The 22147-nt window shown below is 48.9% G+C and overlaps 1 protein-coding gene and 13 non-coding genes across 16 annotated transcripts; 1 reads left to right on the top strand and 13 right to left on the bottom strand.

Moving 5' to 3' along the window:
* The first annotated feature begins 279 nt into the window (after positions 1-279).
* On the top strand, positions 280-371 carry Trnay-gua. The gene is given in 2 exon segments: positions 280-316; positions 336-371. It is a non-coding gene; the product is annotated as a tRNA-Tyr (tRNA).
* A 1233-nt stretch (positions 372-1604) lies between these two features.
* LOC111073608 (helicase domino) lies at positions 1605-20632 on the bottom strand. 3 transcript variants are annotated; one of them, XM_041593323.1, is made up of 16 exons: positions 20432-20632; positions 19194-19848; positions 18810-19122; positions 18302-18587; positions 17492-17596; positions 15143-15973; positions 13599-14880; positions 13100-13286; positions 11993-12129; positions 11742-11928; positions 9293-11473; positions 8745-8963; positions 5797-5832; positions 2596-5688; positions 2107-2532; positions 1605-1737 (listed from the first exon to the last, which is right to left on the bottom strand). In XM_041593323.1, exons 2-16 carry the CDS (start codon positions 19835-19837, stop codon positions 1732-1734), a joined length of 9933 nt encoding a protein of 3310 aa, XP_041449257.1. In that variant the 5' UTR covers positions 19838-19848; positions 20432-20632; the 3' UTR covers positions 1605-1731. The 3 variants fall into 3 exon arrangements, with proteins under 3 accessions (XP_041449257.1, XP_041449256.1, XP_041449258.1); XM_041593322.1 differs by having other exon boundaries at positions 1605-2532; XM_041593324.1 differs by lacking the exon at positions 17492-17596 and having other exon boundaries at positions 1605-2532; positions 20432-20631.
* On the bottom strand, positions 11566-11675 carry LOC121404164. Its single transcript, XR_005967773.1, has one exon. It is a non-coding gene; the product is annotated as a small nucleolar RNA Me28S-Am2589 (small nucleolar RNA).
* On the bottom strand, positions 12213-12360 carry LOC121404168. Its single transcript, XR_005967777.1, has one exon. It is a non-coding gene; the product is annotated as a small nucleolar RNA psi18S-841/snoR66 (small nucleolar RNA).
* On the bottom strand, positions 12390-12534 carry LOC121404167. Its single transcript, XR_005967776.1, has one exon. It is a non-coding gene; the product is annotated as a small nucleolar RNA psi18S-841/snoR66 (small nucleolar RNA).
* Positions 12564-12709, bottom strand: LOC121404169. The gene has a single exon (XR_005967778.1). It is a non-coding gene; the product is annotated as a small nucleolar RNA psi18S-841/snoR66 (small nucleolar RNA).
* Positions 12737-12877, bottom strand: LOC121404172. The gene has a single exon (XR_005967781.1). It is a non-coding gene; the product is annotated as a small nucleolar RNA psi28S-3316 (small nucleolar RNA).
* Positions 12916-13056, bottom strand: LOC121404173. Its single transcript, XR_005967782.1, has one exon. It is a non-coding gene; the product is annotated as a small nucleolar RNA psi28S-3316 (small nucleolar RNA).
* LOC121404165 lies at positions 14976-15084 on the bottom strand. The gene has a single exon (XR_005967774.1). It is a non-coding gene; the product is annotated as a small nucleolar RNA Me28S-Am2589 (small nucleolar RNA).
* On the bottom strand, positions 16295-16427 carry LOC121404176. Its single transcript, XR_005967785.1, has one exon. It is a non-coding gene; the product is annotated as a small nucleolar RNA psi28S-3316 (small nucleolar RNA).
* Positions 16466-16606, bottom strand: LOC121404171. Its single transcript, XR_005967780.1, has one exon. It is a non-coding gene; the product is annotated as a small nucleolar RNA psi28S-3316 (small nucleolar RNA).
* LOC121404175 lies at positions 16633-16765 on the bottom strand. The gene has a single exon (XR_005967784.1). It is a non-coding gene; the product is annotated as a small nucleolar RNA psi28S-3316 (small nucleolar RNA).
* LOC121404174 lies at positions 16804-16945 on the bottom strand. Its single transcript, XR_005967783.1, has one exon. It is a non-coding gene; the product is annotated as a small nucleolar RNA psi28S-3316 (small nucleolar RNA).
* On the bottom strand, positions 18662-18769 carry LOC121404166. The gene has a single exon (XR_005967775.1). It is a non-coding gene; the product is annotated as a small nucleolar RNA Me28S-Am2589 (small nucleolar RNA).
* Positions 20633-22147: the final 1515 nt, after the last annotated feature.

Below are 22147 nucleotides of genomic sequence, written 5' to 3'. Positions count from 1 at the left end.
TTGACATATTTTCATTTTTCCTGCTGGTTTAAATTAAGAAAATTCGTTCATGATAATAAGCTGGCATTTTTGATACTAATTTTATGTTTGATATTCTAATTCTATACGCCATTATATACAAAATAGAATAATATAAAAATTTCACTCCATCTCATCAATAGTCGTCTGCTACATATCGAGTCCCCTCCCTCCTCGCACAGCACTGTAATTACGCATTTGTCAGCACTGGCAAAACAGTGCTCTGTCTTTTAATGGCGTTTGGACGAACATCCCTCGTCGCCTTCGATAGCTCAGTTGGTAGAGCGGTGGACTGTAGAAAGTTGTGTACCGAAGATATCCATAGGTCGCTGGTTCAAATCCGGCTCGAAGGATTTTGTTCTTATTTTTATTTCTGTGAACAATTTTATTTTCTGTTTTATATATTTCAACACACTTAATGCCACATGATCCTATGGCACTGGTCAACACGATTTTTCCTCAAGGAACAAAACCAACTTTTTATTAAAGATTTGGGGCTTAGAAATGGTTTGATGATATTTTTTTTTTCTATGGCAGAACTTTTTTTTGAAAAATGTTTGAAAACTGGTATTTTTTTATAAGCTTTTTTCAGAGGAAGCGCTTGTTTTTTTCACATAACTCTAGTATCTTACGTCTTCGGTTCGGCAGACGTGCTGGCCAGAGCTGGTACAACAATCCCCCTTCTCCATGATATGGCCATATGCCAATGGCCACCTGCAAGCTCAAAATAAAAGAACATTTTAAGCAACTAATAAATGACAGATGGCAAACAGTGCCACTATGTCGCATAACTCGGCAAACATGGCCTAACATTACTAGGAAGCGCACCGATGAGCTCTGCAAACTCAGTAGGAGCAGGTGCAGCTCAGTCATACGCTCCCTTACGGGACATTGGCTAATAGGCACCCATGCTAACAGGCTGGGTGCCCCCTACAACGACTTCTGTCGGAGCTGTAGAGATGAGGACGAGGAGGAGACTGTGGAACACCTGTTCTGCTCCTGTCCGGCTCTCAGTAGAAGGAGACTTCAATACTTGGGTGCACCTTTCCTAATTGACATTTCGGACATGTCTACAATCAGTCCCAGACGGATCGCAGGCTTCATAAGGGCATCCGGATGGGACAACGGATAACATAGTGTCTCACGAAGGAAGAGGGAACGGCCTATGCGGTATCACAACGGGCCGAAGCCGGCCTAGGTGTGTCGGGTTTCTGACGATCCCGACAGCCGCCTTAACCTAACCTAACCTAACCTAATCGCCACATAAGCATACTCGAAAACTATTAATTGCTAGTAAACATATTTTTTAAATCTTTATTTTTTTCTTTTTATTCTTTTATTTTTTTAAATTTGTTCTCTATTCTAGTGCATAAGTAGTTTAGGGTCTAAATGTAAATATATGTGTATTGATTTGTGGTATGTAGTATCTGATGGATTTACAAATGTACATACGGCGGGGGCGAGGGGAGAACTTAAATGGCTACAATTTACAAGTTTAATTTAAAGCAGGCAGAGTTTGCCAGTAATTACTATAGGTCCTTAAGAGTAATTGCGAATTAAACTAAGGCTACACTAGTACACTATGGTACACTATGGTTGGTAAAAGTAAAACGGCGGCCCACGCCCCGAGCTGATTGAAGCGATCGTCATCGTCATCAGCACGATCCTATCCCCATCCTCCACAGCTGTCGAGCGATCGCCCGTCGCCATCGCTCATGGCTGCAAAACCAATCGACAGAAATTGAGATCAATTTAGCAATGACTGAACTTTTTGGCTGATTGATTGAATGCATGAATACATGATCGACGTGGTATGAGTGTTTGGAATTTGTTCGAAACTTTGGTTCGATAGATTCAAATTGGTTGGCAGTTGACTGAGTTGGTGGTGCTTGTGCTTGTGGTGGTTGTGGAGTACGGATTGTAGTTCGAGTTGGTGGTGTTTGTGGTGGCTGTGGAAGCGACGGTGGAGGTGATGCTCGAGATGCTCCGCCGATTGCGTGGCCTGGCGGCTCTTTGCGACCGACTATGCGCTAAATGTTATTCTTTCTCGCTGCGAATCATGATCTTTTTCTGCACCAGCTTGCGTACCTGTTGCGTTGTAGGTTGTGACACGCCGCCCTGCTGCTGCTGCTGTTGCTGTTGCATACCGCTCACCGTGGGCAAGGTTGTGGTGGTCTGCGTTATGGTCATCACCTCAGCCGGTCCCGATGTGGGTCCAGCCATGCTAGTGTGTTGCTGTTGTTGTTGTTGCTGCTGCTGTTGCTGTTGTTGTTGTTGTTGTTGTTGCTGTTGCTGCTGCTGTTGAACAACAGCCAGCAAATTTCCACCGGCAGTGGTCTGGAGTCGGACGGGACTAGCATTTTGACGCTGATTGTGCTGCAGGGCAGCAATCAGGGTTTGCTGCGTGGTCTGGCCCCCAGCGGCCACTTTCAGGGCGCTGGCAATGCCCGGGCTACCCACGTGAGTGCGCAGGTTGCCGGCAGCAAGGGCCTGGGCAGAGGCGGCCGATACCACCTGCAAGAGCGGAGAGGAGTGTTGATTGATTCCTCTAGAGGAATTCTTGGAGAGGTAACCTACCTGGATGGTCTGGCGCTGATTCGCCTGCGAGGCCACCGACACAGGAATGACCCGTCCGACACTAGTCTTGCCCAGCACCAGATTCGTGGTGGCCAGCGTCCCCTGCTGCCCGCTGCGCATCACCTGCTGAATCTGCTGCACCGTCACCGAGCTGGGCAGTGTCTTGGTGTTTTGAATGTGCAGCAGTTGTGCCTGGACACTGCCTCCACCGGTGGTCACCTTCTGCTGCTGCTGTTGGCCGGCCACAGTGGGCAAGGTTCCGCCACCGGACACGGTCACGCCCCCTGACTGCTGCTGCTGCTGCGGCTGGGGACCGGACACAATGTTGGTGGCAGTGGGCTGGCCACTGGCGCTCACCAGCTGCGTCATCCGGCTGATCTTGCGCGGCATCGTCAGCTGTTGCTGCATCTGCAGATGGCGCATCTGGTTGGGCATGGTCACCTTGATCTGGCTTCCGGGCTTCAGCTGCGGCAGAGGGATGTTCACGCTGCCTGTCTGCACTGTGGGACCCGTGGCCGAGACGGTGACTCCACCAGCGCTTACACTGCTCCCGCTGGCCGCCGCCGCCGTGGAAGCCTTCACCAGGGATGCAATCTGCTGCTGGGTGACCTGCTGGGGCTGTCCCTGCTGCTGCTGAGCGGCTGTTGTGGTGGTGAAGAGGGCGCCCGTAGCTTGCTGGGCCTTCTGGGCGGCCAAAATGTTGTGTCGCTTGACCAGAAGCATGTCTCCGGCTCCCGCTGAAGTGGTGCTGCCGTCCGCCGATACCACCTGACGCTGCAGACCCTGCTTGCTGGCCATTTGCTTGATGAACTGCGTCCGCGCCTGGCCGTGCATTTGAACACTGCTAACGACATTTCCTGCCTGCACGGCGCCAGCTCCCTGCATTCCGGAGACGGCCACCTTCTGGCTGGTCACATGGGTGGGCATGCTGCTGGCCTGGATTATGGTGCCCGCTGTCTGCACTAGATTGGCAGTGGCCACTCCACCGCCTGCTGCCCCACCACCAGGAGCCGGCTGCGTCTGCAGCACCTTCAGGCTGCGCTGGCGATACAGCTGGATGTGAGCGCCTCCTGGCTGCTGGGTGCCCGGAATGACCGTCGTTTTTCCGCCCTGCTGAAGGGCAGTCACCGGAATACCCTTGGTCGTCACCAGCTGGGTCTGTGTGGCTGGGGATGTGGGCACGGCGGCCAGACGAAGCTGCGTCTGGAACTGGGCGGGACTGACGCCCTGGCCGAGGCCCGGCATGGACACAATCGACTGTCCGGCTGCATTAGTGCGCTGCTGCAGCGTGTTACCCGTGGAAGCGGACACAATGCGCTGACCTCGCAGCATGGCAGTGTTCAGGGTGGTCACAGCCGTCGTTTGCTGCTGCTGCTGCTGTTGCTGCTGCTGATTGGCAGTTGTAGTCAGCACGGAACCCACAGTGGGCAATGTGCTGACGGATACGACCTGGGGCAGGGTCTGGGTCTGCACAATGCTTCCCAGCTGCGGGGAACTGTTCACGGGAAGCGTTGTCTGGGACGATATGGACACGATCTGGGCTGCGGAGCCAGACTGTGTCTGAACAACGGATGGCAGGCTTTGCACGGGCGTTGTCAGCACCACACTGACGCTGGATTGGCCCGGGTTGGCTGCGGCCGACTGTTGGGCCAGTTGCTGCAGCTGTCCTGCCGTCAGATTGGAAGACGTTCCCACAATGGTCTTTACCAGCTGCTGCGTGGCAGACTGCTGTCCTTGTCCCGGGTGGGCTCGCAGTTGCTGCTGGGGCTGGTGCAGGAGAATGGCCGTCTGTTGGCCGGGCGATACGTTGGCGCTGGTCAAATGCTGTATTTGCAACTGCTGCAGCTGCCCGGCGGCGGGAACAGCCACCGTTGTGTTTGTGTTTATGGATTGTTGCTGCTGCTGCACCAGTTCCACAGTCTGCTGCTGCTGCTGCTGTACGGGCAGAGATTGTGGAACGGGTGAAGCTGTAGCTAGCACCTGTTGCTGCACCTGTTGTTGTTGCGGCTGCTGTTGCATTTGCGGCGCCTGTTGCTGCTGCTGGGTCTGATGTTGTTGTTGTAGTTGTTGCTGCTGAGGCTGATGTTGCTGCTGTTGTTGTTGTTGTTGCTGCTGTTGTTGTTGTTGCTGCTGCTGTGGTGGCTGCTGTTGGGATTGCGGCGGCGGCAACTGCTGACCACCACGTTGCTTTTCCCGTATCTTGTTGGCCTTCATCGCAGCAATATTCTGCGGAGGCACAGGCTGGTCGTAGTTCTGTATGCCAAACTCTTGCAGCACCTCCATGTGCTTGGGATTCATCAGGCTGGGGGCACTGAACTGGCGCTTCGGGGGAGGTGCCTTCTTCAGGTAGGCCGTCTTGATGCTGTCGAATCTGGAGCGCATGACCTTGTAGAAGGAGGCGTTGTTGTCACTGGCATAGAGCTGTGTGGTGCGCAGGTAGCGCAGGGGGCTCTTGAGGTACTCGGTGCGCAGGGTGGGCTTGAGCTTTTTCTGCTTCTTGGGGCTCTCCACCACCTTGCCCTCCTCGCGCGGCTGAATGTGGGTCTCGTAGCGGTAGCGGCACTGCCTGGCCGAGCGGTACGTCTTCGAGCAGAAGTTTACCATCTCCGAGACGAGGTCCCAGTTGGGCGTCTGGCCAGGCGCCAGCTGGACAAGGCTGCAGGGCAGGCCTTGCAGATTGACCAGCACGTGCAGTATGGCAATGTCCTCGAAGATGCACCACTCGCTCATGGCCTCCGGCTCGGTCAGCGGCTTGACGGGCACCTGCGGCTTCATGCCCAGTACGGGCGAGTTGGGCTTAAAGCTGCCGCGGAAGCGCTGGTTCTTTAGTTCGCGACGCAGCCGCGACAGCTGGGGCGTGGGTCGATCGAATAGTGACTTGGGTGGCGCACAGTTATCCTCCCGTCGCATTTTGTTCGGTCGCCGACTGCCATCGTAGCCGGCCTCAGAGCGCGACCGTTTGTTCTCCTTGCGCACGTAGACGGGCGGCAGATCCAGCTCCGCGATGGGCACCAGGTCGTACATAAACGACAGGGAGTGGTCTATGTAGATGTCGTTCTCATTGTCCTGGGGCGGCGTGGGCGGGCACCACATCTGCATATTCCCGGGAGGAGAGATTCATCGGATTAATATAATTAAATCAGACAAGACAAGGCAATTACACCAATCTACGATATAGATTCGGAGATTCGATCCACTTACCGGCATCTGTTCCATGGTGTTGCGGGATATCCAGACCTGGACCCGGGGCACAAGCAGAGGCAGAGGCAAGAAAGTTAAAGAAAAGAATACACGTTCCACATTATTTTCAGGATATAGCAACTCTGTTTTGGTGTTGGCTTAGAAACTATTTAGATTTCATTTAATTTGAATTGAATTGAAAAATTTGCTAATTGACGGGCGTTGTAGCTTTCATTCCGAACAGTTTCTTTCTATCATTCGTGATCGTATTTATCAAAGTCGAATTTGATTTTCATTTTTTGGCAAGAACTTGTTAAGGGGACTCGGACGCGGAAGGAATAGATCTCAGACAGAGAGAAGTACAGATGTAATGAGATTTGCGGATATTGCGACACCAAAACAGAATTCTACATTTTTCTTTGGAGAAAATAATATTTAACAATCTTTGGATGGAGATTTACGCGCTTATTCTTTTCCAACTTTGTGCTATTGTCTCTTCTAAATGGAATGTAGGGGCTACCGCACGAAATGAGTCCGTAAATAAAAACCACAACGTCTTTGAGATTTTTCTTTTTTAGTTTTAGTGTTTCCGTTTTGTTTGCTTGTGTTTTTTGTTTGTTTGTTTTTTGTTTTTTAGATAGATCTATAGGTTCATCCATCTTTATTTATACAATGGAACGCACGCAATTGAGTTCTGGTTTATTTGTTAGTCAATATCTAGTCTAGGCTATTCGCAAAGTCTTAAGATTGTTAAGGTTTCGTTTTGCTTTCGTTAAGTTAAGAGTACAAAATAAATTATAAAATGCAAAAATATTTAAACTCTAGATTACAGGTATACCTCGCTTCTTACAAACTAAAATAGTTCTTATGGGATCTGGGGGGGAAACAGAATTCTAATGATGATGTTGATAAGTATGAAAATCATTTATGATTTTTAGGCTTGGATAGTTGGGAGTGGCGCCATGGAGTACTGCTTACAATCAGCTTATTTATTAGTATATATGATGTTATATATATATATATATATATATATGGTACATCTATGTACAATCTGAGAGGCTTTACTACTGGCTATCCCATCGATCCAAGTGAATTTTTTATCCTAGACCTCTCTGCCAGTTGGTTAATCACTAACTAATCACCTAGCACATATCTATCTATAGTATGTAGGTATGCATGTATGTATGTATGATTGAAGGAAACTTGTTACAGTCTATAAATACTCGCTCTGTAAACAGCTCGGGGATGGATGATGGACAGACGACAAGCTCGCTCGCCCGCTCTCTCACTCTCTCTGTCTCTGTGAGGAAAATTCACCCACTAAAACGCACACAACACACAGCCCATAGCTAGCTGGCTGTCTGGCATGTAATACTACAGGTAATACTGACAAACATTCGTTGTTATCACCGATTAGTTGTCCCACTTGAGGAGGAGACTGATGCTCCTGCAGCGGCAGCGGCGTGTGATGAAGAGGCAGGAAGTGGCGTGGATCGGATCAGCACTTTGGGCGTCTTGGTTATCCATGGATGCAGTGTTCCGGCAGTGCTCTTGTGCTGTGTTGATGACTTGCTGTTGTTGACGACGTTGGCGCAGCTGTCACCAGTACTGACGATTCGCTTGGCCACTACCCGGCGCCTGGGCTCGCTGTGCACCTCTCGAGGCGTCGACTCGTTCTTCTTGGCGCTTCTGTTCGAGGCACTGCGGTTCACGGTGCTCGCCAAGGGACTCATGTCCAGGGTCCACAGATTGATCTTCACAGAGCCGCGAGATCGAGTGCGGGGCGTGTGTCCAACAGCTTCGCTCTCATCACTCTTATCCGACAGAATCTGATTTTGCTGCTGAAGTGTTTTTTTCTCTTTGGACTGCGCCAAGGGATCATTGGGGTGGTCATCAGTGTCCGATTCCTCGCTCACGTTATAGTAGGTGGAGCTGGTCATGGTCGTGTCGTGCACTTCATCATGGGCATTCCAGCCATCCAAGCTGCCATTTGATTCGCCCTCGCCAGTGACTTCTCCGGCTGTGGCATAGCTGCTCGACTTTCCATCCGCATCAGAGTCCTCCGACAGAATCTCAACGTGCGTTTCCTCCTCTTCATCATCCTCATCCTCATTAGCCCCGTTCCCTTTGTCGCTTAGGGATTCGGTTTGCGTGGTCTCCTCCAAGGCCGATGCGCTATCATCAGCATCTTCTACACTCGCCTCATCCTCATCCTCCTCATTATCCTCGTCTTCATCTGCCACACTCACTTGCTCCTTCTCATTCTCACTTGTATTGTCATCCTCATCCTCGTCCTCATCCTCACCATCCAAGTCGCTTTTCATAGCCAAAGGAGCAGCTATCGTCGCTCTTCTCGCGAGCAGCCTTCGCCGTGAAGCGGCCGACACTGAGGTGCTGTCACCACGCACTCGCTTGGGAGGCGTGGTGGTGGTAGTGGTGCTGCTGCTGCTGCTCTCTTGACTACACTTAAGGACGGGCGTTTTCATCATCTTGCTCATGGCAATGTTGGCCGACAACCGCTTGGGACGCTCTCCGGCGACCGCAGGAGAGTCCTCCTCCGCAGCTGCAGCCGCGCCTGCTGCCAGGGCTGTGCGTGTTGTCTTTCTGGTGGGCGGTGTATGGACATTGGTCACATGGACCACACCCAGAGAACGGAGTCGTGTGTTCCGTCCGACAGTCGTGCCACTCTTGCCCCCCGTCGCCGGTCTCTTGCTGTTACCTGTCGCTGTCCCTGACCCTGACCCCGAAACTACTGGAGCACTCACATTGAGGCTGACACGACGTCGACACGACGTCTGCGCCGGAGTACTGGTCGCTGGCGGCACTGATCTCTTCTGGGACCTGCCACTGTGGCTGCTAACACTCCTGCTCAGCTGCTGCTGCTGCTGACCCTGCCTGTTGCGCTGAGACCTAGTGGCTAGGGCTCGCTTCTTGGATGAATGGGAATCTTGTTTGGAATTAACATTAACCTGATTACTCGAATCCTTGCGACTGTAGGTGAGCAACTCCTCCGCCTCGGCCTCCGGCTTCAGCAGCTCCTCCTCCTTCTGCATAACAGCCAGTCGATTGGCCTCCCATTCCCGCTTCTGTGCCTCCAGCTCTGCTTCCGCGGCGCGCAGCTGTTCCGCCGTCCACGCAGCTCCAGTGGCTTCCACGAAGCGCATGGCATAGCGTTCCACGGGCGACAGCTACAGTTCAGAGAGGGAGAGAGATTTGTAAAAATCTTTTAGTACACGATACAGATTTGGAACCACATCCCACCATATATATACATATGTATGTGTATATCCATTTACCCATCGAAATTCGAGGGCTTTGCAATGTTAGACGTTGAGTGATATAATCGAGCGTGGGTAATTCGCTTCGACTATGTCTGAACGTCTACTCCCCGAAGGGATGTTTCTCTCGGCAATGCTCGCTGCATCGAAAGCGCATCGAGATACGGTATTCAATATAAATTGCAAGCGCTGCCATACCCCATACCCAATCAGTCAATCAATCAATCATCGCGACTCACCTGCTTGACAATGTTCTGCATCTCCAGATCGGCCTTGCTCATCTCAGCCTGAGAGGAGCCGCCGCCTGCCTCGCCGTTGGCATCATCCGCAATGGGAATATTCTCATCGAACTCGGCCAGATCTGCGGCCACCTCGGCCTTGGCTGTCTTAGTGGCCAGCACATCCTGCTCGTCCTCGGCGGCGGCAAGGGCGTGCTCAAATGCTCGCAGCGACTGCTTTTCCGTTTCCACAACGGCGGTCGCTGTCGCGGTTGCGATCGTCGTCGTAGTGACAATCCGCTCCATCTTCTCTTCGGACTTGACGACTTCTAGAGGTGTGGTGGTCTCCTCCTGCTCGTTCTGGTCCATTGTAAACAGATCCTTGATGGTGGAGCTCTTGAAGAAGGTTGTGGTAAAGTTGCCGCCCTCGATGGCCATGTCGCTGAGCATTCGCTTCTGATTGGCCTTCTTGAGTATGTTCACCTCGATGGTCTTCTCGGACACAAGGCGGTATATGTGCACGTCGCGTGTTTGCCCAATGCGATGGCATCGATCCTGCGCCTGGGCATCCATGGTGGGATTCCAGTCCGAGTCGTAAAAGATGACAGTATCGGCGCCCGTCAGATTGATACCAACGCCGCCCGATCGCGTGGACAGAATGAAACAGAATATCCGCTTGTCGCCGTTGAAGCGCTCCATCAGAATCTGACGCTGCTCCACGCGCGTCGAGCCATCTAGTCGCAGGTAGATATGGCCGTGGTGGTTGAGGAAGGCCTCCAGCACGTCCAGCATTTTGGTCATCTGGGTGAATATCAGCACACGATGGCCGTCGACCTTCAGTTGCCTCAGCAGACGATCCAGGGTCTGCAGCTTGCCGCAGTCGTACTGAATGAGCCGCGGATCCGGAAACTGTGTGGTCATCGCCGAGATAATGGGATGCAGAAGGTTCAGCTTTGGCAGCAGGGCCTGTCCCACCCTGCTTTCGATCTGCCGCTCGCACTGCCAGTGCGTGGAGGATAGATTTTGGACGTAGCGACGGATCAGCGGCGCACACACCGAAGGAACATAAATCACAAAGTTGCTGAAGATCGGCGCCATTTCCGCACACCTCTGCTCGAAGGTCTTGAGCAGGTGATTGAGGGACCAGCCATCGCGATGGGCCATCGCCGTGCAGCAGTTTGAGAAGCTCCGAGTCTGCCACGTGGAACGTCGCAGGGTGTGTGTCGACTGCATGCATCGCTGGATGGCCCCGCGGCAATCAAGGCCATAGATGGGCGTGGCATCGGTGCGCCGACGATTGATCGTGGCCATGCGCTTGAGGGAGGCCAAGCGCTGCTCCTTGCGCATCTGAATGAGTTCCTGTACCTTGTAGGGATCCTCTGCTTCCTCCTCATCCTGCTCCTCATTCTCAGTGCTCCCGTTGGCTATGCTCTGTTTCTCCGCCGTGCTCTTCACATGTGTCGCCAGATCCCTGACAAGGGGCTCCTTGGTTAGCTGCTGAGAGGTTAATACTGTACCCGCGGCCGCTGTCCCCGAAATGCTACTGGCGGCATTGACGGACGTTGTGACAGACGACGACGGCGACGACGATGTCTTGCTGGTGAGAGTCAACCGGGCACCGGCTCCCCCGGCATTTGTGGCTGGCGTGAGGTAGAAAAATGGTTTCCCATCCTGCATCGTCTTTGCCACCTTGGCCGGCGTCGGGGCATTCATATGGGAGCGTGCGCTCATCAACTTTGAGTTGGCCAAAACGTTCAGCGCTGCCCCTGGAGAGGATGTCAATCCTATCGTCGACGTCGTAGTCGGCGTAGTTGTCGTCACCGTCACTACACCGCTGTTGATCACAACCGGCTTGAGGGCCATATTAATAGGGTTAATGGTACCACCGACACGCTTCAAGATTCGTCCACTGGGCAAGAGGCTGCGCATTGGCACAATTTTGGAGCCCTCCAAACGCATGGCCGGACTCGCGCCCACACGCACCGCATTCAGTTTGAGCCGCTGGGCCAGCTCCGCACTCCGCACTCGTATGTGGAACCGATACTTGCCATTGGGGCAGCGCGGTGGTGGCTGTGGGGCGCTGTCGATCTCCTCGATCAGCTTGCGTGGCGGGGCGAGCAGGCGGCACTTGTGCGATACGTAGGCGGTTAATGTTTCCTCCAGATGCAGCAGCAAGAGATTCACAGTTTCCAGATTGATTTGCTATTTGGGGAGAGATGCATTCCATTCAGTTAGAATATTCGCATATGGAAACACTGCAACTGGTGGGGGGGGGGGGAAGAAACTAACTTCTGGATTGAATCAGACAAATGCCTCGCAATTGCGAACATCCTGGGACAAGTTTACGACTCGCTCCAAAATAGATTGAGCCCAACTTTCAGTGACAGTTTAACATCATTTTCAATCAGAGGTTGCAAACAGGGTAGCTAAGGGGTAAGGGGTAACACCCTACTGTGACCTGTGGACTCACCGTGAACGGATCATACTCCATAATGTCGCAGACGAGACGCGGCGTGTGGAATGTAATGCCCTCCATTTGAAACGGCGATATGATCGGACGCACTTCAAACATATTCGGATGATTGCACACCTTCCGCAGCTGCATCAGCACATTGATTACGCTCAGCAGATTGCCCGTCTGCAGGGTTTCCCTCGTTCTGCAAAAGCATTGGAAATACAAATTACAAATCGAATTAGCTCGTCTTAAGGGACTGCACTTACTTGGAGCGACTCATGAAATCCTCGTACAGATAGCGCTGGCGATTCGACAGACGGCACATGACCACATGCTCGTACTTCTTTGGCATTTGCTTCTCCACCTCCTTCTTGAGGCGTCGCAGCAGGAACGGACGAATCACCTGCAAGGATATACAACGACGGAAATATATGCTAATTACTGCGACATTAAGCTTCAAACCATACATATTATCATAGAGGTGAGGTCGTGTAAGGAGCGTTTTCAATGTGATCTTCACTTGTTTGGAGTCTGACCACATGGATAAGACGCTCCTATCCCACTTTGATTTAGCAAACTAACAAATTGTCATCACATGTGGCTTTAATTCAATGTGACACAGAGTGCATTTGCCTAAACTGGAACAAGAACGCGACTATTACTAGGATGTGCGATGCGTTTTCAATGTGTTTAGCTTGGGTTTTGAGCCACCACATGGATAAGACGCACCATTCCCACTTTATCTAGCAAACTAACAAATTGTCATCACATGTGGCTTTAATTCAATGTGACACAGAGTGCATTTGCCTAAACTGGAACAAGAACGCGACTATTACTAGGATGTGCGATGCGTTTTCAATGTGTTTAGCTTGGGTTTTGAGCCACCACATGGATAAGACGCACCATTCCCACTTTGATTTAGCAAACTAACAAATTGTCATCACATGTGGGTTTAATTCAATGTGACACAGAGTGCATTTGCCTAAAATATCTGACAGGTTTTAGTTTTATACTGTTCACAATGTAAACGGACCAAAGTCATCAATAAATGGAACTCTGATCACTTTGCTATTGAGAGAAGTTTTCTCTGGCACACATCTACGATTTTCAACAGCATTTAATGGGCTGGCAAGAAAACGCTTTTAGGTGCTATTGGGGTTGAAATTTCCGACTATATTCAAAGATAAATTAATGTTCACAATGTAAACGGACCAGAGTCATCAATGAATGGAACTCTGATCACTTTGCTATTGCAAGAAGTTCTCTCTGGCACACATCTACGATTTTCGAGAGCATTTAATGGGCTGGCAAGAAAACGCTTTTAGGTGCTGCTATCGTACCCACGGGAAACTACCCTGATAAATTATGCTTACCTTGTGCAGACGGGCTATCAGAGTCTCGTTGTACTCCATGTTCCCCTCGATCATGCCCGTCATCGGATTGGAGAACCACTCCTTAAACTCGCGGTGCGAGGAGAACACATAGGGCATAAGGAAATGCATCAGAGACCACAGCTCCATTAGGTCATTCTGCAGAGGGGTTCCCGTCAACAATAGGCGTCTAGGGGAAAAAGAGAAATAAATAAATGATTAATCCGAGTGCACTCGAGACAAGTGTGGATGTGTGGGTCTGGGTGTTTGGTTCAACGTTTAGGGCTGTTTCAGAACAAGGCCACAAGCATTCTAGGGCGGGATTAGCATGCTCTGGTTTAGTATGCGGCATTATAACGATATTAATTTTAGCACCCAAGCGTAGTCCCCATGCTAGTTAGCAGTCGCATGGTTACTGATTTTTGGTGCTTTTTTTGGGTAGGCAAACAGAACAGAACAACAGATGGATGTGGTTCTTTATGATGATGTGGGCTAGACTTACCTTTCGGTGGAAAAGTTGAGCAGCAGCTGCCAACGCTGCGACTTGAAGTTCTTGATGTTTTGGGCCTCGTCGAGTATTAGATATTTCCACTTTTTGCGGCGAAAACTTTGCTGATCCTGGACGACCAGCTTGTACGAAGTAATGCAGACGTGGAAGGCATTGGGCTTGGTCCACCCGACGCGCTTCAGCTTGCGCTCCTTCTGGGAGCCGTAGTAGGTGAGTATCTTGAAGCCGGGACACCACTTCTTGAACTCCATTTCCCAGTTGAGCATCACAGACGATGGCACCACAATCAGATGCGGTCCCCAATTGCCTCTGGCACAGGCGAGGTGCGCCAGTAGGGCAATCGTTTGAATGGTCTTCCCCAGCCCCATCTCATCGGCCAGGATGCCGTTCAGCTTGCGCTCGTTCATCGTGACCAGCCAATCGAGTCCGATGTGCTGGTACTCGCGCAGCGTATGCTTGAGCAGGAAGGGCACGGGAGTGACCACATTGGTGGAGGACAGGGTGTTGCCCTTGGGCTGGAGACTCTCGGCCAGTGCGGCGGCATCATTGAGCATGTCGTCCTTGTTGGCCCCAGCAGTAGCAGCATCAGCACTGCCACTGCCGGCAGTTAATGCTCCTGATCCGCCCGCCTCAGCGGTCGCATCTGCCAACAGACTCTTGAGGCCATCCTCCTGGTCTTCCTCATCTACTTCCGTTTCGGTTTCGTTCGTGGAGAGATCTTCGTTGTCATCCTCTTCGCTGGCATCCACATCGCTGTCGTCGGTAGACCCCTCATCCACTGCCGTGGAATCGTCATCCGAGTCGAGTTCTGAGGCGGCACGAGGCTCCAGCTTGCGTCGCTTGGGACTGGGCGGCTGATCACTGATCCTGCCAGACTTGTACTTCTTCAGCAGCTGCTCAACCGGTAGGTCATTGTCAGCCTCCAGCTCATCGATCTCCCTTTTGTGATCGATCTCCTGCTCGGCCTCCTCCTGCTTGCTGATGGTGTTCTCATCGTCTTCGCTTGCCTCCTTCGCCTCGAACTCACTGTCGTTGCTGTCCTCGTTCTCGGCCACGGCCTCCGTCTTCACCGCAGCAGTGGTATGCTCCTCTTCCTTTATAAGCTTATCACGATTGTCCAGATAGCCGGGGGGCAAATCGTTGAGGAAATCATCGAAATCCATTTCCGATTCCTTGGCCAGAGCCTTCACCTCCTCATTCACATCCGCCGCCTCCTCCTCCGCCTTGGCAATGGTCTCCTCATCGTCCTCAGAGCCAGACTCTGGCCGAAACTCAACTGCAAATGAATGGAGCGAGAATCGAGAATTAGCAACCGGTTGACATCTCTCAGCACATCAGCAATCGGCAAGGAGAAACAAAAAGCAGAAAGGTGTAAGCATCAGGCAAATGCCTCGCAAATGCGACCATCCCAGGGTAACATCGAAGCGTTCAAAAATAGACCACGACAACGTTTCAGTTTGTAGTTTATCATCACGTGCTGATTCCACCAATTCTGCTGAGTCTGCTGAAGGGAAAAGTTTTATTTGTAATTTGCTTACCATCGGACTCCCGCTTGGGCGAGGTAAGGCGACTGGAATTGAGGCTGAGACTGAGGCTGGGTGTGTCGGCTGCCATGCTCTTGTTCATGCCTTCCACCAACTGCTGGGAGAACTTCTCGGTCTGGCCGACAATAAAGTTGAGATGCTGATCGAGGGCCTGCTTGCGCTTCTCCTCGATCTTCGTCTGGTGCTTGTACTCCACCAGCTTCTCCACATTCGACCAGAAGCACTTGACCTCGCGGGCAATGAACGAGGCCACTCGCTTCAGGTGCAGCTCTTGGGCCTTCTCGGCCCGCTGAGCCGCATTGGCCTTCTCCTGGAAGTACTTTTGGACCATTTTAGCGCACTTCTTGGCCGCGTTCTTCTTCCATTTACGCTCCTGGGCAAAATCAGCCGCCAGCCAGGCCATCTCATCGAGAAGATAATCCCAATGGGCCTTCGGTCGGCTTGGCTCCTGCAGCTTGGGCAGGCGCCGTTCAGTCCATAATCCCTCTCGCTGTAATTCGGATATACGCTGCATCACGTACACCTCCTGCTTGGCCTTAAACGAAAACTCTTGCGCCGCACTGGTCGGTGTGCCAGCGCCAGCGCCAGCCAGGGCAAGGCCTGGGCTAAGCAGGCTCCCACTTGGAGTCCCGGGCGTGATGGCTCCACTGCCGCTGCTCGCCGGACCATTGCCCGTGTACAGTGGCGTCGTGGATGTGGCTCCCGCCGCTGCCGTTGCGGCACCTCCACTTCCACTGCCACCTGTGGCGGCATTATTGTGACTCTGAGTGCGTCGGAGCGTCGTCGAACCGACTGCGGTACTGCAGGGTACCAGTGGAGTGCCACCTTGGAATAGAAGCCAAAAGAGGTTTGATTAACACATGGCCATTCAGCTGCAAATCAAGATCAAGTCATTAAAGGTCCACTCGTGGCATGCTTGAGGGTAGGGGGTGCATCAATTACAAAAGATCTGATCTACCAGTAAAGCAATAGGAATGAATGGAATAAACATGAGAAACGCTTACGAATCGGTTGCTAAACAAACAGAATAATAAGCTGGCAGCTGCATGCAAAATTATTCCTAGTAGCTGAACCATTCCACACCGGTGAGGAAAACAGCAGACGAGGATCGGCCAGTGGGCTTTTTTCGTACACATCACTGAGATTATCTGTAGGCAGCTTATTGTGATTCTGCTGCCATCGATGGGGCAGAATCACTTGCAACTGAGCTTTGCTCTGGCACACATCTACGATTTTCAACAGCATTTAATGGGCTGGCAAGAAAACGCTTTTAGGTGCTATTGGGGTTGAAATTTCCAACTATATTCAAAGATAAATGAATGTTCACAATGTAAACGGACCAGAGTCATCAATGAATGGAACTCTGATCACTTTGCTATTGCAAGAAGTTCTCTCTGGCACACATCTACGATTTTCAAGAGCATTTAATGGGCTGGCAAGAAAACGCTTTTAGGTGCTGCAACTATCTCCCCCCTGGTGGTATCATCTGTAGGCAGCTTAATGTGATTCTGCTGCCATCGATTGGGCAGAATCACTTGCAACTGAGCCTTGATATGGCACACATCTACGATTTTCAACAGCATTTAATGGGCTGGCAAGAAAACGCTTTTAGGTGCTATTGGGGTTGAAATTTCCGACTATATTCAAAGATAAATGAATGTTCACAATGTAAACGGACCAGAGTCATCAATGAATGGAACTCTGATCACTTTGCTATTGCAAGAAGTTCTCTCTGGCACACATCTACGATTTTCGAGAGCATTTAAATGGGCTGGCAAGAAAACGCTTTTAGGTGCGGGTAGCTAGGGCTAGCTAGTAGATGGGTGAGGGGGGGGTGTTGTGGGTTGGGCCCACTGGTGGGGGCGCAGCCATGGATATGCAGGGCAGTGAATATCAACGCGTTATCAAATGTTCTAAGTATGCTTAAGTTTGCTAACTTGCTTACAAATCAACGAATCAATCAAAATGTACATTCATCAATTATTCAAATTCAATTATTGATCAATTCAAAAGTAAATCAAACTTTAAGCAGTATTACCAATATCAATACCAATCCAAATCGAATTCAATAACTAACTAAGGACAAAAAGACACCAATTCTAGGAAGGAACGAATAATAAATGAAACTTTAGGCACATCAATCAATGCACTACTTTGCTTGGAAAATGATAAAATGCTTCAATCAATATTCAATAATTAACAAACAAAATATTTAGTTTATATAAGAATTTCAATCAAAACGATAACGTTCTTTTTTTTGTTTTATTTTTTTGCTGAGAATATTTTTGTTTTTTTGATATTTTTGTAGTTTTGTTTTGTGTTTAGTTTGCGAACGATAAGCACCTGGCACCAAAGGTACAGAAGAATTTCCTACGGCAGCAGGAGGAGCGGGTATTTGACCGAAGACCATACCGTGACGACCTCCTAAAGGTCTACCGGGTATGTGACCTATATTATAACGATAACGATACAATTATGGTGAGTTGAGAGTGTGTGTGCGTTATAGGAGGATGTACAAATGTATGATGGGGGAGGGATCAGCAATTATGTGAGAGCGAGAACAAAAATCATAAAAAAGAAAAACAAAAACAAGTGAATAATTTTTAGATATTTTGCGAATTATTTTTCGATAATTTCACACGTTTGATTTTTGCGTAAACGAGAAATTTAACTTTTTGTCCACTGGGTGTTAATATAGAGTTTCAGTGTGTGTGTGTGTGTGTGTGTAAATAAACTAACAAAATTAGCAATGGAATTTTGCGAGTACGGTATTAAATGACGACCACAATATAAATGTGTGTTATTTGTATATTTTGGTTTTTAGTAAGTGCAGGACGTGCGTTGGCAGTTGGCACGATTCGGTTACGGTTACGGTTTGGGTTTCGCTTGCGCTTTCGGTTACAGGAGTTTCGAGTTGGTATGCAGTTGGCTAAAGTTTTTGGCATTGATTTTACAATTTCAATTTGGCATTAACATAGAAATAATGAACACAACTTAACGAAATGGAAAAAAAAAAAATTGTAACAGAAAATACAATTTTCTTTTGGTTGAACAGTCCAACAAACACAACAAAAACACAAAAATAATGGTAACAATGAGAGAGAGAGAGGTTTGATCCATTTTGGGGGGATCCATTGAATACATAAAATTTACCTTGCTGCGTTAACTGGACAACAGCGGCGGGCAGTTTTGTCGAAATGGCCACTGGTGTGGCGCCCACAGCTGGAATCTTGATCTCCGCCTCCGGAGGATGAACATTACCACTTGCCTCGACTACGCTGCTGCTTGTGCTGTTAGATATGCTTGCTGTAGTGGCTGCAGCTGGGACGGGGGGACTGCTGCTGCTTTTGTTGCTCGATTGGCTTGCTGTTGCTGCTGTCGCTGAGGGAGTTATCGTTGTGTTGCTGCCAATCTTTTCTGGCAATTGAGATTGCGTATTCTGTGGAGAAACAGAAAAAACTCTCTTTGGTATTCGGTCAAAAAGAAAAACCTCAACGGTACCGTTGATAGCAATATTCCATCAGACAAATGCCTCGCAACTGCGAACATCCTTTTAACAGCCAAAATCAATCAAAAATAGATCGATAATAGCGCTCAGTTGAGTTTTAACATCACTTGGCTTGGCTAACTTATCTAGGCGTTCATAGTAATTTGTGCTAACCGTTTTCACTGTGCTATTGCTGTTGCTTCCGTGCACCTGTTGTACAGTCGTCCCTGTCTTGCTTGTTGTTCCGCTAACCACCGTTAGAGTCGTCGTCTCCACTGTTGCTTGATGCGTTGGTGTTCTCTGGGTTTGGGCCGCACCGGCTGCCGCTGACGTGCTCGGCTTATCCTCGTGTACCAGCTGATCTATACGATTTGCATTGCTGTAGCTGATGAATTGCGGGGTCGGTGTCTTTTTACGCCACGCAGGGTAGTCCATCATACTGCCGCCGTTTTGTAGGTAAAAGTATTCGGACACATTTTCAAGATGTCTGTGGAGGGGAATTTAAAGCGTGAGCACGATAACCCACACTATGCAATGCAAGGCGATGATCGATCATACCTTTCCTTAAGAGTACGCAAAATCTGCAATTTCTGCTGAAGAATGCGCTTCTTGAGCGCATTCGAGTCCTGCAGGGCTTCCGAAGATACCCCACCGACTTCGCTGCTGGAGGCCACAGAAGCCGGCAGCAGGGAGCCAACAATGTTGCTGCTGGCAGTCCCGACAATGCTGCTCGCCTGACTCGAGTTCGGACTGTTGTCCAAACGCTGACGCTTGGCCTGCGGTGGCGAAGCGGAGGCTTCTATGGTGCTCGTTGTGGCGGAGTAGGCGGATGAGACGAGTGTGGTGGAAGGTGGTGCTGCTACTGGCGTGGCTGCCGTTGCCTCTGTCGTTTGCTGTTGTGGCGGCAAGGGCGACAGCGGCACAGGCAGCTGCGCACTGGGCAGCTGCTGCTGTTGGTGTTGTCTACTGATGCTGCGGACTCCTTTCGGTTGTGCTGAATAGCGGGAAGCCGGTAGGGCTGCTGCTGCTGATGTTCTATTGCTAGTCACTGTTGTTGTTGTTGTAGCCGATGTTGTAGTTGTGTTTAATTTTGGATGTGCAACTGATTTTTCCGTAGAGTGTAAAGTTACGCGGTCTGGCACAGCAGGAGGGGCCGGGCTTAGCCCTTCATGCCCCCCTCCTGCTGAATTACCTTCATTCATGTTTGAGACATCTGCAAGAACACCAAAACGATATTGAACTCTCACTATTACTTGGCATTATCATTGCTTTGGCGGGAAACATTCGAAACCCGGCAGAGGAGGCAAAGGTCTGCACCGACCTTTTGCCTGGTGGAACCTTTTTTCAAAACTAAAACTACATTTATATCATTCTATGCATCCGAAGTGCGCAGCGTAGTATCCAATATCAGGGAAGCAGAGCAATAATATAACAGTCATCCTCAAATGAGCTTATCACAAATTGTTCCCTTCCCCCTTCTTCATCGAAAATGCAAGTCTGCGTATGAAAATGGCATCGGTTTTTCTTCCATTTCCCAGACACACGCGTTTTCTAAAGCCAGATTACGTGATTTAATATCACCATTTGTACATGTATTTCATTGACAATTAATTCTAAGAATTAAATTTTTTTAAATTGATATTCGAACTCTCAAGCAGGCCATCTCTCTTAAACACATATACACGTGCGAAAACGCCGCAGTCAGACAGGGACGACCATATATGCGACATGGCGTCGGTTCTTTGTGTTGGTGTGCGCAGTAGTAGACATTTTTTCACAATTTTTCTTATGCCTACCTCAGATGGGGAGAAATTTTAATCACAAAATATCCACATCTCTGCGATGCATCCGTGCAGAAAAGTTGTGCGAACGCGTTGTAAAAATCGTGCCGCACTCGATTATGCAAAAATAAAACTGTATTTTCTCCACTAAAAACTAAAACTAAATTATTTCTTCTGCGGAAGAGCGTGTCGCACACGATTTTTGACAGATGACAGATAGAGGTGTCAAACCATCGATGACACTATCGATGGTATCGATATTTTGCTGCTAGCCTCTACTATCGATGGTTTTGAGACTATCGAGCTACAGTCGTTGCGCTTTTAATATGTTTGGATTGTCTGCTATAAGATACGAAGACACATTTGTAAACAAATCATCGACAGGTGGCATCTAATTTTTACAATGGACAAGTTCCTAAAAGGTTTCAATGGTTTTTTAATAATTATTAGAGCTATCACGATAGTATCGATTGTTTTTTCAAAACATTCAACGTTGATATTTCTCGATTTTGATATTCCGTTTAATATTACTAGCTAGCTGGGATTCTCAGCCCTAAACAAATAATTTTATCCAATTCCTCAATGAATTTTGTTTAGGATTGGTTAGTTTTCAAAACTATTTTTCATTAAATTGCTTACATATTAAGGTTCAAACAAAAGCGGCCAAAGCATAAAACGTAAATGTTGACTAAATGTGACGTCAGTGTTGCTGGTCAACCAAGTTTCATTTATGCGTATGTACTTTTGTATACCTTATTTCTTTTAATTGATGCTAATTTTGTTGTTCCAAGCTCCATTGAAACCTTATTTATGATTTTATACTAGATTGGCATGTTTTTTACCTATTAATGCATATGTTTTGTTTTATATATATACATTTATCCCGGTTTTGATACCTATTATTGGTACCCGTGAGCTGCAAAATTTCGTTAATATATTTAAAACAGAGACTGGCTAGTTTCGGCATTAATTGGAGCCTGAATTTACAAACAGTATCTCAAGTCCATAATATCTATTTTCCCAAGGTATTCAGACTTGTTGCTCATTCCGTGCCAAAGTTGCACAACAATGCTGCTACTTCATTTCCCCATGTTGCTGAAATTTTTCCCATACAAATCAAATGTGTCATACGGGAACGCGTATGGAATGATGCAACAATGAACTCATTCCATACGCGTTCCCGTTAAGAACATGTTTCTCATACCACGAAAATGAGGGGAAAGTCACCACAAAAACGCTTTCTTCACCACTGAAAAGAGAGAAAATTTTAAAAACCCACCACGATTTGGGAGCGAATAATATCGATATTTTTGTGCGCTAAATGAGATAGGCGGTCATTTTCAAATGTACATATATGGAAAAATAAATATTTCACTTGATTTGTTTTGTCGAGTGGGACTGAGAAACGTCATTTTCAAAATATTCCGATGGCACGCCATAACATTAGGGCGAAAACTTAACATAACATAAGTTCGAAAACTTACATAACATAAGGCGAAATCGTCAAACAGGAAGAAGAAGAAAAAAACTCATCAAACAGGAAGAAGAAGAAAAAAAACTCATCAAACAGGAAGAAGAAGAAAAAAACTCGTCGAACAGGAAGAAGAAGATTTTCATAATATACCGCCAAATATATACCGTATTTTGGTATTTCAGGAATAGAGTACGGCAACGCTGAAGGAGTTGATCTTTTTCTGTCTATCTTGCAACCCTGATGTGATACAGTGCTGG

Source organism: Drosophila obscura, unplaced genomic scaffold (genome assembly GCF_018151105.1).
Source record: "Drosophila obscura isolate BZ-5 IFL unplaced genomic scaffold, ASM1815110v1 contig_186, whole genome shotgun sequence".
Lineage (NCBI taxonomy): Eukaryota > Metazoa > Arthropoda > Insecta > Diptera > Drosophilidae > Drosophila > Drosophila obscura.
The sequence above is the reverse complement of the archived record's forward strand: the minus strand, read 5'-3'. Positions and strand labels throughout refer to the sequence as shown.

Bases quoted from the DNA above. Each gene is read 5' to 3' on its own strand.
- LOC111073608 (XM_041593322.1), bottom strand. From the start codon at position 19,837: ATGAATGAAGGTAATTCAGCAGGAGGGGGGCATGAAGGGCTAAGCCCG. The intron at 18,588-18,809 runs GTTAGCACAAAT...GTTTCTCCACAG, and splicing joins GCAATAGCACAGTGAAAACG to AATACGCAATCTCAATTGCC. The intron at 5,689-5,796 runs GTAAGTGGATCG...GGGAATATGCAG, and splicing joins ACACCATGGAACAGATGCCG to ATGTGGTGCCCGCCCACGCC.